Genomic DNA, 15,551 nt, shown 5'->3' with positions numbered 1-15,551 from the left:
TTCCATTTTAATAATTGTTGCGCTCTATCTGTCTATCTCGTAAGTTTAAGAGCTTGAGATGAATGTTCTGCAATAACTTGTGTGCTGGATAACAATATGTTTCCTAGAACAGAAGTACAGCCAATATAAAATTCTCCATCCCTGTATTGTCCCTACAGTAGATGATTCATAGGCATTTTACTGGAATGAATCACTAAAGGATTTGATAATATAACTAACGATATTATATCTATTTAAAGAAGCTGCTGTAGTATAACTGTATTTCAGTTGCAAATACTATTTGTTGGGTTAATGTACTCTGATTGTTATATTGCCAAGTATGTCTGTGTATAGTGCTGGTTGCAAATTTTTGTTGTGTTTTTTTTTATAGCAAAAAGTGTGTTTTCTACTACCAATGAGAACAGTGTTTGAGAACGTTCCCCGTTTTTTGTCAAAATGTTTCAGCTTTTGGTTGTAAAACCCCAAACAGCAAAAATATCAGTTTTTGGCAGCCAAACATAAAACAAGTTCAGTTTTTGGTTTTCAAAAACAAAATTCAAGTTTTGGCTTTTTGACAAAAAACCTGAAAAATGTTCATTGTCTTGTTTTGGTTTGTTTTTCTGCAGGAAATAAAGTGCATTGCTCCTTTGCTCTGTTTTGAGTGGAGTCATTCTTCTTTGTTGTTTTTACCAGAACTACAAAATACGGGGTATACACTGCATTGTCGGTTTTACTGGGATTGTACCATTACATGGTGTATGAGATTAACATGCTACAGGAGTGTTTGCTTCTGAAACAATTTTGTGATTTTTGTTGTTGTTTTAGAAATCTATTCTCTGAAGATTATATCTGAGTGGAAATGCGCTCTGGAAAAATCCCTTAATGATGCAGCAAAGTTTCCTCTTCCAATGGAAGTATTCAAGGTAAAAGAGACCCATTTATTCTTTAATTAGAGAGCCACCGATGAATAAATACATCAGGGAGTGAATAGCATCTTGTGTTTAACTCTACTAGGAGAGTGATGCTCTATAGATTATGCTGCGAAAAGTCACACATGAGATTTTTGCATAAGTTGAAATAAAAGAGTTTTGTTGTTCTACAGATTTTCCATTTGGAAAATTGACTCCTTGGAGTCAAAGATTATTATGGGAGTAGGGGGTGCTTGGCATTGTTTTCTCCCACCTCACGTTTTAAAGCACATTGCTATGTAAAGCTTGTGCAAAAGACCCCACTTATGTCTTCAAAGTAGGATTTAAATGGGACTTAGGAACATAGGAATTGCCAGACTGGATCAGACCCAAGGTCCATCTAGTTCAGTATCCTGTCTCCAGCACCAAAGGAAGGTGAAAGAACCCTGCAGTAAGCGGATGCGGGGTAATCTGCCTCCACCCCCACTTAGGTCTCATCTTGGTCTGTAATAGTCAGAGATGGGTTTCAGTCCCAAAACACAAAATTTAAAATCCCTTCCAAATTTTTGTTGTCAGTGATTATGAGAACTCTGAATATTTTTGATTTTGCCATATAAATATCCAGTCTGTTAAATTCTTGGCCTCAGTTACTTCTTGTGGCAATGAGTTCCACCTTTTATCAGTTTTGAATTTCCCACCTTTTACTTTAGTAGAAGATCCCATTCTTCTTGTGTAATGAGACAGGGAAAACAGAAGCACCCAATCTACCTTCTCTAGACCATTCATAACTGTATATACTTTTACCATGTCCCTTCCTATCCATTGGCTTTCTAAGGCGAACTTTCCCAGTCTGTCAGCCTCTCTTCCTGCGAGCCCAGGATCATTCCTATCACTTGTCTCTAAACTTCTTCCAGTTCTGCAATACCATTTTTTAAAGTTGGGTTGACCAGTACAGCACTCAGTAGGACCAATGTTTCAAAGTCCTTATACTGGCCCTCTGCACTAGGGTAGGTTTCACCCTATTGTTGGTCAAATCTTTTCAGAAACTCTTAGTTCTTTTATTGTGTTTGTCCCAAGAAGCTGCACATTCCAGGTCCAGTCTGGCTACCATAGAAATCAATGGCAAAATCCCATTGATTTCAATGAGAGCAAGATCAGACCGTGCAGAGGAGATTATAATAGCTGGTCATATGTGTCATGCAAAGAATATTTTATGCTCACCCTCTCTTGAGTCAGCGTTAATCTTTTTGGTGATCTAAACTGGTGCCACTAGTGCCATTTTTATAATACTCTGGATTTCAAGAGTATCTTCCATCTGAAGATCAAAAGGTACATCACAAACACCGAGGGAAGCTTTGTTAGTTCCATTGCACAGCTAGAAGAATTGGAACATAGTGATAAAATCTGCTCTAAGCCTGTGGAAGAGATATGCTGGTGATAGGTGCAATAAGAAGGCCTAAAGATACAGGCTAGATGGTTGTACTGCCATGTACTGTGCCATGGCCGCCCAGTCATCTCTCCTCATTCTGCCTTCCTTCTGCTGATAACCTGCTCGTTTGAGTGAATGTTGTCCCACTGTCTCATGGAGCCCTTTAGCAGGTGTGCACTGCATCTCCTAGCAAATCTTCTGCATCCCTTCCTTCATCATTGCCTATTCCCCTGCGTCCCCCTCGCCTATCCGCCAAGCATTTTAAATATTGGTCTCATCATTACTCTCTATGGGAGTGGAATTCACCCCTGTGCAGCGAGTCAGTACAAGATCGGTGCATCATTCACATTCTACTGCGACCCCAAAATAGGGGTTACATGGGCGCTAAGCAATTACAGATGTCTGGTGCTGGCCCCTTACACAGGGATGACTTTTACTCTGTTGGTGGTGCTGTTAGGAAGAACTTTATACATAGAAGGGTAGTTAAGGAATGGAATAAGCTTCCCAGAGAGGTTGTGGGATCCCCAGCACTGGAGGTTTTTAAAAAACAAGTTGGACAAACACCTGTCACAGATGAGCTAGGATTACTTTGTCCTGCCACAGTGCAGGGGGCTGGACTAGATGACCTCTTAAGGTCCCTTCCAGTCCTTCATTTCTGTAATTCTGTGCCCTTTAAGGACCCCCTGGTTTATATTTTATTTATGTGCTAGGAAAGACAGCCACTTTGTGCTTGTCTGCTGACAATAACACCTAGTTCTTATATAGCACTTTTCATCGGTAGAGCTACAGGCACTTTACAAACAAGGACAGTATAATTATCCCCATTTTACAGCTCAAGAGACTGAGGCAGTGAGAGAGGATATGACTTGGCAAAGATGTCACAGCAGGCCAGTGACAGAGCCAGATCTTGTGAGTCCCAGGCTCTACCCACTAGATCACTCTCTCTGCCCAATCTCCTATCCTTTTTTTTTTTTTTTTTTTTTTTTTCACTTTCCAAAGATTGGTGCAGTCAACTCCCCAAGAAGGGTTCAAGACTCTGTGGTCCAACTAAGAAGCACTTTAATTAGAACATTTTTATTCAAAACTCTCTGGGTGAAGTCCACATCTGGCAGAGGACTAATGCAAAGCCCATGCTCACTGAAGTCCCATTTATGCCCTATTTTGAGACTATAACCAGCATGTAAGGGATGCATAGGCCTTGCGCTGGCTGACTGCACAAAGGTGATGTCCAGTCACTGTCCCCGTATTACTAACAATTCTGAATATACACTTTTTATTTCATTTATCTGTTTCAAGGTCAAACCATGGTGGTGCTAGGATTAGACCACAAAGAGGTGATGCTGATACTTAATTTCTATTCCTGATCATATTCCATGTCTCAAAGAGTGCAGAATATTCCTGGCAAGGCAGAAAAAAAGCTTTTTTGAATGTATTCCTTCTGGCTGTGGGATCCTCTCTTCTCAGCATGCAAACTTAAGTCCGCTTACTTTCATAATGGCATCAGGACTGTGTTTTTAGATTCAGTGAGTCCCACTTTTAAGGTGCCTTGTGGTGGGAGATTGCCAGGCTGCTCGTCTGTTAAGAGGAAAAAGCAGCGCAAAGCACAGTGAATCGACTAAGATGAGCATTACTTTGGGACTGAACACGGAGAAGGGCAAAGAGCACACATGCTTTTTGTTCTGTCAAATTAAACCCGGCATAAGGTTCAGTTCAGCCCTGTCTTCTCCAAGCCCCTGATTCTGGGCATCAGTGGTCATAGAATCATAGAATATCAGGGTTGGAAGGGACCTCAGGAGGTCATCTAGTCCAACCCCCTGCTCAAAGCAGGACCAAAACCCATTAAATGGTGGGGGGATTGGGTAAATAGTTCTGCTCCAGGCCCATTTCTTGTTTCAGCTGCAAATGAGTAAAGCACAGGGTGGTTTTTGTTTTGCTTTGAAAACGCCACCATCAGCCAGGCATCTGCTTTGCAAAACCAGAGAGACTCATGTCCATGTCTCATTTTGTCAGTCTCCAGAACTGGGGGTGAGGGGCAATGTTTGATTGCAAGGGGCCAGGTCAGGGTAGCTCTGTTGAGTCACTTATGTCAGTGAAGTTACTCCACTGGTGACCAGCTGATGATCTGGCTTAGGTTCTGATTTGGGGTCCATTTCTGCTTCTGTGAGTCCATTGCAGAACTCCCATTGATTTCAGCAGGGGCAGTATTTTGAAGCCTATCTTGGTTCTTTTTTCCCTCCATTATTTTCCTTTGGTTTTATTTGATTACTATTATTTTAAAATAATGGCTGAAATCCTGGCCCCTCTGAACTCAATGGGGAGTTTTTCCATTCACTTCATTGGAGCTGGGATTTCGTGACACATGGGCACGAAAACAAGATGAATCTGGCTGACAAAAGCTCGCATTTCATTTACTCAGCCAATAGATCCAGAACGCCTTCATTCAAAACATACCGAGCCTGATCCTCCTCTCCTACATTGCTTTAATGCTGGCTTAACTTCATCCACGTTACTCCTGATTTACACCAGCATAAGGATGAGGCGGATCAGGCCCATTGTCTAAATGTCTGGCACAAAAATCTTTTAATTAAGCAATAAGGCCTCAGCGTTTGTGCGGTTTGAAAATGTCCTGCCACTGGTGGGGACTTGGGCATGAACTAAAAAAAGCCAGCAGCTGCCCCAGCTGATGATAGGTTCATCTGCTCTTGTGAGCTAAGCAGTGTCTGACTTGGCTGCTCGTTAGAGGATGGACCTCCAAGGAAAACCTTAGATACTCAACAATGTGGTGTTGGTGGTGATCCAGAAGGTGTTGTTCTTCACTGAAAGTCAGAGGAGAACTAATTTCTCCCAATGGTGCAACAGGCTCCGTGGTGCTATAGCTGTCATCTGTTAAATGAGTTGTAAAACAGAGATTGTGCAGTTGTTAAAGATCCGGGGGCATTTTTGCAAAAGTGGACGTGTCTACTCTGGTGTACTCTGTAAATTCTGGTTTGGGTAATTATATTCCATCGACTCAGATCCAGCAAAGCACTTAAGCATGTCTTTAAGCACACAAGTAATCCAGTTGAAGTCAATGCTTAAAGTTAAGGACATTCTTAAGCGTTTTGCAGGACTGGGGTCTAAATTACTTTTGCAGTTTCAGTTGTGCACATACGGACGGCGGGTGAATGACCTATTGAGGGAGACTAGCCCCTGCCCTACCCACTGCCCGAGGTCCCTCCCCTATCACCCCCACCTCGCCTGCTGGAGCCCAGAGCACTCCCACAGTAGCCACTGGCCCCCCAGGCCACCCGAGCGCCCCCAGCCCTGGAACGCCAGGCCGGCGGCTTGGTCCCAGTGCCCCCAACCTCAGCCCTAGAGTGCCAGGTGGGTAAGCATCGTGGCCAAAGCGCCCCCAATCCCTGCCCCAGAACACCAGATGTGCAGCATGGCCGCAGTGCCCCCAGCCTTGGAACGCTGGGTGGGCAGCGCCCCTACCCTAGGCCTTGCGAGCACCGGCCTCAGCCTGCCCGCCCCGGCCACAGCCTCAGGGCTACAGAAGAGCAGGAAGGGAACTGGAAGCAACCAGGTGGAGACGTGCAGGCGGAGCATGGGCTGGGCCACACCAGGCTTTTTGAAGAGGCTGAGCCTCCCCCAGCCTATGTCAGTCTCCAGAGGAAGAATAGAGCCATTGTTGCACTTTGCAGCCTAATTCCAGAGCAATGCTTGCCATTCTGTGATTGGTAAAGTGACTCCTATATGTATGAGTCTGATCATACTCCCATTACATTCAACGGCAAAACTTCCTCTGTCTTCAGTGGGGCAGGAGCAGGCTCTAACTGGGGCCTTATACTCTGTTGACTTGCCCCCCGTGTCATCAATGCACACAAGTACAATAATATTAATAACTACTAGCTCTTATATGACACTGTCTGTCCATCAGTTCCAAACTGTTTTACAAAGGAGGGCAATGCCGTTATCTCCGTTTTACTGTTGAGGAAATTGAGGCACAGAGAGGGGAAATGACTTGCCTAGGTCACCCAGCAGGCCAGTGGCAGAGCCAGTACCAGAACTCAGGCATCCCTATGCAGTGTTCTATTCACTAGACAACACTGCCTCTCTACTACAAGTAGGGTGAAAAATATTACCTTTCCCTATCTGGTGACGTTTTATATGCGTCTTGTGCTGTCATTTCCACAGATGTTGCATGTGGTTTGTAAAATGCTATGGGATCCTTTGGGAGAAAACGGATATCACTGCTAGTGAATATTCGGAGTGTTTTACTACTAAATGTATGCTTGGCAAACCACAGCTCCTAAAACAGGCTGTATAAAGAAGTTATATTTTGCAAAACAAGCTTTATTAATGTGTTCACTACACTTTGTTCCTCATTTTACTGTAGGAAAACATATCGATCCTTTAAAAAAACCAACACCCCCTAAACAGACAAAAATGTCAAATGAGGATGGGATTTTCAAAATTGCCTGAGCGAATTACACAAAACTGGCTTGAGTGCAAGACTTGTGTGCCTAAATCTCTTGGGCATCTTTGAAAAGCTATCCTACAGTTTTTACAGGCAGTGTGTTTCGTGAGATCAAGCATAAACTGGGACTTGGTCACTTTGCTTTTAACTTGGAATGTTGTCTTTGGTATGTCATCTACAATTAGACTGCAGAGACCGATGCCTGTCATGCTGACCAGCATTGTCTCATTGTTTCCTCATACTCCCCATCTGCCTGTCTGTATCCATCTGTGGTCTCTTGTCTCATACTTTGATTGTAAGCTCCCTGGGGCCGGCACTGCCTTTTTATTCTCTGTGCGTACAGCGCCTAACACAGTTGAGGCTTGGTCCATGACTAGAGATCCTAGACACTGCACTAATACAGATAACAATAAATAATCTAACCCCTTTCTTCCTCAGATTCTCCATGTGTAACTTGTGACAGTAGCACCAGTATTGCTCTTTCTGCATTTGTGCATGCTGACAGCTGAGCCTGGAAATAGTCTGAGTACCTATCTGGAGAGGAGATTCTGGATGGTAGCTGGCTCTTTAATCTAGCAGACAAAGACACAACAAGATCCAACAGCTGGACGCTGAAGCTAGGCAAATTCAGACAAGAAATAACTCACACGTTATTAACAATGATGCGAATTAGCCACGGAAACATTTTGCCTAGGGATATGTTGAATTCTCGTCACTTAAAATCTTTGGGAAAGACACCCCTCCCCCACATTGTCACAGAACTACAACAGTTTATACCAGTGTAGGATCTGCCCCTATTTATCAAGATGGGATATATTTTAAAAGGAGCTGCATTGGCTCAACTGGAAGTTACTGGGTTTAATGCAGGAATTACTGGGTGAAATTCTACCATCTGTGTTATGCAGGAAGTCAGGCTAGTTGATCATAAAGGTCCCTTCGGCCTTAAAATCTATGAGTGCTGAAAATGAAGCCCCTTTAAAAGTCGCATCCAATCTGTATAGTTTGGATAAAATGATGGATGAACATCAGATGCAAAGTACTAGAAGTGTTTAAAAATGGAGGAGAGAGATTCTTTAGGTTGGGGCAGGCTGCTGGAATTTATTTATTTAAAACTTTTAAATGATTTGGATTCATCAAATTATGCACCTAGCTAGACCACAGTAACTGGATGATCTTGTTCCTGCTCCCCTTGGGCTTCTACCCCAGACCTTCTAATTGTTGGTTATACTCGCTGCATGTTAGATTGTTAGATCTCTGGGGCAGATACCATCTGTTCTATGTGTTTGTGCAGCACCTTGCACAGTGGGTCCCTGATTCTGATTGGGGTCTTCGGACACTACCACTGTCCTGTCAATGGTATTAATCAATACCTTGGGTAATGGGATGAACTCTTAAGAAAGGATCATTTAGGATTCAGACTCTCTCCTAAGGCCAGGAGTGGAAGCACCACCCCTTATGATGACAGCTGGTTGAAAAAAATTCAAAATCTGGAATTTCAGTGACACTTTTAGTTAGAATTGAAATGTTTTTAAAATGGGTAAAACATTAATATTTTCCCCCTTTTTCCAATTGTATAGCATTTTTCTTCCAGATTTTGACCAGAAAAGGTGCAAAATTATCCCAACACTTGTCATGCTGATCATTTCAATTTGTTTTTTTGACCAGCTCTTCTTGAGAAGTTGAAAAGTAAGCGAGACCCAGTTTAGGGTCTGGAGGGGGACAGTACTGGATGGAAGAAGGGGATGGACTAGATGACCTGATAGGTTTTTCCTTCTCAGACTCCCATAATAGCTTGGCATGTGTTGCCGCTGCTGGTTAAAGCGGACGTGCTTTGGTTTAACTTAGAAGTCGAACTTGAATGTAAGCATTTCCCTGCCGTTTGCGATGCATGCTGTGCTTTAATAACCTGCTCGTCACCATTTTGTTGCAGCCTGCCAGGTTGTTTATACTCCATCTGTTCCTTCGCATCCATTACTCTCATCAGCCTTCTGGTGGGATCCTTAACTTTCTGACTGCTATTTCCATGGCTGCTTTACGCTGTGCATAGACTCACCCTGCTAATCCCTTACATTTGATCCGCTTCTGTCTAAGCTCCTTCAATCTCTTTATCTTTGTATGTAATATGGCTAGGGCCCTACCAAATTCACGGTCCATTTTGGTCAATTTCATGGTCATAGGATTTTTAAAATGGTAAATTTGCTGATTTCAGCTATTTAAATCTGAAACTTCACAGTGTTGTAATTGTAAGGACCCTGAGCCAAAAAGGATTTTGCGAGGGGAGGGGCGGGAGGTTTGCAAGGTTATTGTAGGGAGGGGTGCTACCCTTCTGCGTTGCTGGCAGTGGTGCTGCCTTCAGAGCTGAGCAGCTGGAGAGTGGTGGCTGCTGGCCAGGAGCCCAGCTCTGAAGGCAGAGCCACCACCAGCAGCTGCACAGAAGTAAGGATGGCATAGTACAGTATTGCCACCGTTACTTCTTTGCTGTTGCCTGCAAAGCTGGACCCTCAGTCAGCGGCCACCGCTCTCCAGCTGCCCAGCTCAGAGAGCAGCAGCACAGAGGTAAGGATGGCATGGTGTGGTACTGTCACCCTTACTTCTGTGTTGCTGCTGGCGGTGGCGCTGCCTTCAGAGCTGGGCAGCTGGAGAGTGTCAGCTGCTGGCTGGGAGCCCAGCTCTGAAGGCAGAGCTGCCGCCAGGAGCAACACAGAAGTAAGGGTGGCAGTACCACACCATGCCATCCTTACCTCTGTGCTGCTGCCCTCGGAGCTGGGCAGCTGGAGAGTGTCAGCTGCTGGCTGGGAGCCCAGCTCTGAAGGCAGAGCTGCCGCCAGCAGCATCACAGAGGTAAGGATGGCATGGTATGGTATTGCCACCCTTACTTCTGTGCTGCTGCTGGCAGGGCACTGCCAGCAGCTGACGCTCTCTGGCCACCCTGCCTTGAAGGCAGTGCAGATGTAAGGGTGGCAATACTGTGCTCCCCTCCCCCCCAAATAACCTTGCAACACCCCTGCAACTGCCTTTTGGGTCAGGACCCCCAGTTTGAGAAACACTGGTCTTCCCCATGAAATCTGTATTGTATGAGGTAAAAGCACACAAAAGACCAGATTTCACTGTCCATGACACCTTTTTCATGGCTGTGAATTTTGTAGGGCCCTAAATATGGCTAATCACATTATCTTAAAGTGCCTTATCAACTTGCAACCCTTCACCCCTTCCAGGAGCAAGGTTGGCTTTGTAGTTAAGGCACTGGACTGTGACTGAAGAGATGGGGGTTTCAGTTCCTGCATCTGCCATAGGCTTCTTGTGGAACCCTGGACAAGTCTCTTAACCTCTCTATGGCTCAGTTCTTACAGATGGGGATAATAACATGTCCCTACCTAAATGTGTTAATATTTGTGAGGCACCCAGATGCCATGGGGATGGGAGCCTTGTAAGTACCCCTCCCCCTGGCTTTGCTTTTTAGCACACACCCTTTTATTTTATTAATGAACATCAGTGGTTGCTCAGCCAGCCAGAGGTGAGTGAGATGGAATGGCCCAATGTACTGCTGATAGAACTGGGTCTGGGGAAATTCCAGAGTTCAGTCTCTGACACTGACTTGCTGTTTGTCCTTGGCCATGTCACTAGTGCACGCATTTTCTGACTGGGATGCTTAACAGTGTGCACCTAGAACCAGATTCTTCTCTCAGTTACAGTGGTGTAAATTTGGAGTAAAGCCAAATTACTCTGATTTATGAGATAAATGAGAGCAGAATCTGGCCCTTAACTATAGATGTAGTCATCTAAATAGAGGACTTAACTGCCAATGATGTTGAACATCCACAGCTCCCATTGACATTAGTGGGCCTCTTCTGACCTCACTTACTCTGCTGTATCCCATTAACTTAAGCAGAGTTACTCCTCACTTACACCTTTAGAGGTGAGGGGAGAATTGGCCCAAACGAGTAGCTGTGAAAGCTCAATACATTTTAAAAATCCTGCTACTTACCCAGATACCTAAATATGGATTTGGGGACCTCGTTTTAGACACTCTAGCTAGAAAACTTTGGCAGGAATGTCTGTGCATCTCAACTTTCCCATCTGTAAAGTGGGCATAATACGTATTACATAGCGAGGATTCATTAGTGAATGGCTGTAAAGTGATTGGCCTTAGCTGGAGGTTCCTAACTCTGTACTTTTGCTTGAAGGCAGTAACATGTACGTAGGTGAGTGTCTTTTTAACTCTTGCTCTACTTTCTACGTTTCCATCATCCAGAAGAATCCTAGAACCTGGGAGTGAGGGAATATTTGCCTGCCTGCATTTTATGTCATCTGCATCAGGCAGAGGGATAAGGCAAAGGTGCTCTGTATTTCAGAGTTAGAATGGCTACTCTGCAATGTGGCTGTTTCTATGGTAACTATTTTTTATTGAACAGAGGAGGCCTTAAATACCGAAGACTAAATTCGGCCTCAGATGTAGGCATAGGGCTTCCACGGATTTCGCGTCACACATCAGAGGGCAGAATTGGGTTCAGACAGCTTAATAGTTACTTCCGCTAGGGAGGGGGGGTCATAATATCTCAAATGATTTCCCCCTCCCACACTAAATTTTAGTTTCTTCCCAGCACTGCCTGCCCAACCAGCAAGCACCAGCATCTGCTTTCTCTTTTCCTCTGCATGTGTCCTCCTGGAAATCGCTCCACATTTGGAAAAGGACGTTGAATTTCAAACAAGCCCAGTTCATGTGGAAATAAAGCCAGGGACTGCATTTGGGAGGGTTCTTCTTTGTCAATTAAAAGAAGGGCATGATTCCTGTGGAGACTGCTTAGAGATCCATCTAATCACGACTCCCTTCTGTCCTGAACTGAACATCACACATGAACTGTCTGCTTAAAATTAAACTATTGAAAACACCCAGTTCCCAGGGGCATTGAGGAAAACATTGAAAGGAACATATTGAAAAGTCAGAACAAAAAAATACAGTCCATGATCAAAAAATACAATTTGTGATCTAATTCCGCCCCTCCCTTCAAGCAGCGTAAACCAGGCTGAGGTTTTATTGAAGGCCTAAAAAGTTAGGTCCACCTAACTTTCACTGGTGTGTGAAAAAACCACACCCCGAGTGACGGAGTTAAGCTGAGCTTACCCCTGGTATGGACAGTGCTAGGTTGATGGAAGAATTTTTCCGTCAACCTAGGTACTGCCTCTCATGGTGGGGGATTAACGACGATGGGAGAAGCCCTGCCGTTGCGGTAGTGAGTGGCTACATTAAAGTGTTACATTGGTCCAGCTGTTGTTGTGCTCCTGTAGCAATAAAGTGTAGACACAGGTGAAGTCTTTAGGATTTTACACCAGTGCAGCTGGTGGAAGCGAGAGAAGAATCAGGCTCATCATTTGTTTACTCATTTTTGTTCAGTGTGGAGGTCATCCTGGATCCAATCACTTTGGAGATGTTCAATATCAAAACCCAGTTCTGAATTCCACAGTTGGCCCCATCTTCATGCTGGAATTTGAATCGAAGCCCTGGATCTGAATAGCCCAGAATTTGGGAGTGTTTGAAATCAGAAGCTGAATTCTAGCTCGCTATATAAACTGCTGGATCTATTATTCCCAACGCTAGGCCAAAGTGTGCTTTATAATTGTATCCAGGCAGCAGCAGAAAGGACTATGAATGTGGTTGTGTATTTGCAAAATGGGTGCACTTCTCAAAATTTGTGGGAGCAGCTGCAGTAGCCAGCTCAAAATACAGCTTTGGGCAACATTTTAAAAGTGCCTAAGTGGCTTAGATGCTTAAGTCCCAGTCCCAAAAGTGATTTAGGAACTTGCGTCTTTCAACAAGAATTTGACACCCAAGTGCCTTACAAATGGCTAGATTTCCAAAGATATTTAGGCATCTACAAAAGTGCCTAAGTGAATTAGGCTTCTGGTCACTGGCTTTCAATGGGAGTCAGGAACTTAGTATTTACAAAAGTGCTTTAGCAGGTTAAGTGCCTGATTCCCATTGGAAGTCCCATTGGACAGTGACTTCCAATGAGCATTAGGAATCTAAATCACTTAGGCACTAAATCGTTTAGGCTCCTGTTATAAATATAGGGGCCACTTGCAGTATTCAAACTGAGTGGTAATAAACCCTACTTTCTGAGTGAGTGGATCCAGGATTATCTCCACAATAGACTCATAGACTCTAGGACTGGAAGGGACCTCGAGAGGTCATCGAGTCCAGTCCCCTGCCCTCATGGCAGGACCAAATACTGTCTAGACCATCCCTAATAGACATTTATCTAACCTACTCTTAAATATCTCCAGAGATGGAGATTCCACTACTTCCCTAGGCAATCTATTCCAGTGTTTAACTACCCTGACAGTTAGGAACTTTTTCCTAATGTCCAGCCTAAATCTCCCTTGCTGCAGTTTAAGCCCATTGCTTCTTGTTCTATCATTGGAGGCTAAGGTGAACAAGTTTTCTCCCTCTTCCTGATGACACCCTTTTAGATACCTGAAAACTGCTATCATGTCCCCTCTCCGTCTTCTCTTTTCCAAACTAAACAAACCCAATTGTTTCAGCCTTCCTTCATAGGTCATGTTCTCAAGACCTTTAATCATTCTTGATGCTCTTCTCTGGACTCTTTCCAATTTCTCCACATCTTTCTTGAAATGCGGTGCCCAGAACTGGACACAATACTCCAGTTGAGGCCTAACCAGCACAGAGTAGAGCGGAAGAATGACTTCTCGTGTCTTGTTTACAACACACCTGTTAATGCATCCCAGAATCACGTTTGCTTTTTTTGCAACAGTATCACACTGTTGACTCATATTAAGCTTGTGGTCCACTATGACCCCTAGATCTCTTTCTGCCATACTCCTTCCTAGACAGTCTCTTCCCATTCTGTATGTGTGAAACTGATTGTTCCTTCCAAAGTGGAACACTTTGCATTTATCTTTATTGAACTTCATCCTTTTTACCTCAGACCATTTCTCCAATTTGTCCAGATCATTTTGAATTTTCACCCTGTCCTCCAAAGCAGTTGCAATCCCTCCCAGTTTGGTATCATCCGCAAACTTAATAAACGTACTTTCTATGCCAACATCTAAATCGTTGATGAAGATATTGAACAGAGCCGGTCCCAAAACAGACCCCTGCGGAACCCCACTTGTTATACCTTTGCAGCAGGATTGGGAGCCATTAATAACTACTCTCTGAGTACGGTTATCCAGCCAGTTATGCACCCACCTTATAGTAGCCCCATCTAAATTGTACTTTCCTAGTTTATCTATAAGAATATCATGCGAGACCGTATCAAATGCCTTACTAAAGTCTAGGTATATCACATCCACCGCTTCTCCCTTATGCACAAGGCTCGTTATCCTATCAAAGAATGCTATCAGATGAACAGGTGGGGACACGAAGGAGCAAATTACTTAATTCCTAAAGAAGGAGATGGGGCATTTGGACTCCTGGGTTCTGTTCCCAATTCAGTCAGTGACTTGGTGTGGGGCAGCTGACTGGTCACTTTGCCTCTCACAGCATTGAATCCTGCAGCTCTGTGGGCATGTAAACCAGGGATTATGCTGCACGTGAATGCAGAGAGGCTTGGTTAGCTAATGATTGTGAAGCAATCTGAGATCCTCCGCTGAGAGGTGCTGCGGCAGTCTGTTTCATAGTAAGGGGCAGCCCACTGTTATGATGATTTCTCAGATGTAGCTGTCGACTGCCATCTTTCCAACAATGCAAAGGATCAGGGTCTTAACGCGTCGGAAGATTTTCAAATGCATCTGCTGTGCTTGCCCTAGACGCCAGAGAGAACGTGGTTCAGTTTAATTGCTTCTTGAGATTGTCGGTGAGATTCGTTACAGCTTTGGCTACTCCCGAGGTGGTCCAGATTGTAGATGATGGGCTTTCTTTTGTCCAGCAAAGGTTCTGTAGTTTGCCATTCATAATTCAGGAACGCTGTTGTAGGCCGTAATCGCTTACGTTGTAGATTGTGCCCCTTTGAATGAGCGACTGCCGTGCTTGCACCGTGTTAATTCTCTGGGCTCTGCCTGCTGAGGAGAAATTGCGCTTGGCGGGAAAGAACTTTGCAGCATCTTAGTGGGTTGGTGGTTCCACCCCCCTGCTGCACCCCTCTTCTCTGGTTAACACTGAGGGGGCATTTCTGTTCTAAGCCCTATATATAGGCCATATAACCTGGTGGGCCAAATCTTCATCTATCAGGCTCCATTACAGTCTGTGGGGTGAGCAATTGCTCAGCCACAGAGTAAAAATTCACAATCTGGCTCATACATTAAATGAGGGGAATAAAATATTGGAAACTGCTAAAGACATCTTCACCCCCTCCCACCCTTCTTGGGCTAGGTTCTGATAGCCGTGGTCACCTTGAGTAGATAGCTGTGAGAGGTGAAGTGACCAGTCACCTGTCCCACACCAAGTCACTGACTGAACTGGGAACAGAATCCAGGAGTCTAAATGCCCAGTCCCTTTCTTTGGGAATTAAGTAATTTTCTCCTTGGTGTCCCTACCTATTCATTGTGGAGATAATCCTGGATCCATTCACTCACTCACTTTGAAAGTGTTTATTATCCACAGCCAGTCTGAATTCTGCAAGTGGCCCCTGCCTTTATAACAGACCCTGAATGAAAGCCCTGGATCTGACTAGCCCAGAGTTTGTAAGGTGTGCCAGCTGCACCGGACTGCTGGCAGCTTTCCTCATGCTTCAGCTCAAGCATGTGCTTTGGATTCTTAACGGTTGAACCTTGTGAAATAATAATAAAGGGCCAGATTTTGCCACCTTTCATCACATTG

General features: G+C 44.4%; 1 protein-coding gene across 3 annotated transcripts in view; it reads left to right on the top strand.

Annotated features, from left to right (window-relative positions):
* The window catches only part of SFMBT2 (Scm like with four mbt domains 2), a 205,969-nt gene that overhangs the window by 108,456 nt on the left and 81,962 nt on the right, over positions 1–15,551 (top strand). For all 3 annotated transcript variants that reach the window (XM_050936826.1, XM_050936824.1, XM_050936825.1), the window contains one exon: positions 805–902. In XM_050936826.1, the coding sequence (XP_050792783.1) occupies positions 805–902 (98 nt within the window). The remainder of the gene's footprint in view (positions 1–804; positions 903–15,551) is intronic.

Source organism: Gopherus flavomarginatus, chromosome 1 (assembly GCF_025201925.1).
Source record: "Gopherus flavomarginatus isolate rGopFla2 chromosome 1, rGopFla2.mat.asm, whole genome shotgun sequence".
Lineage (NCBI taxonomy): Eukaryota > Metazoa > Chordata > Testudines > Testudinidae > Gopherus > Gopherus flavomarginatus.
Note: the sequence above shows the minus strand (reverse complement) of the source record. Positions and strands in the feature narration are given on the sequence as shown.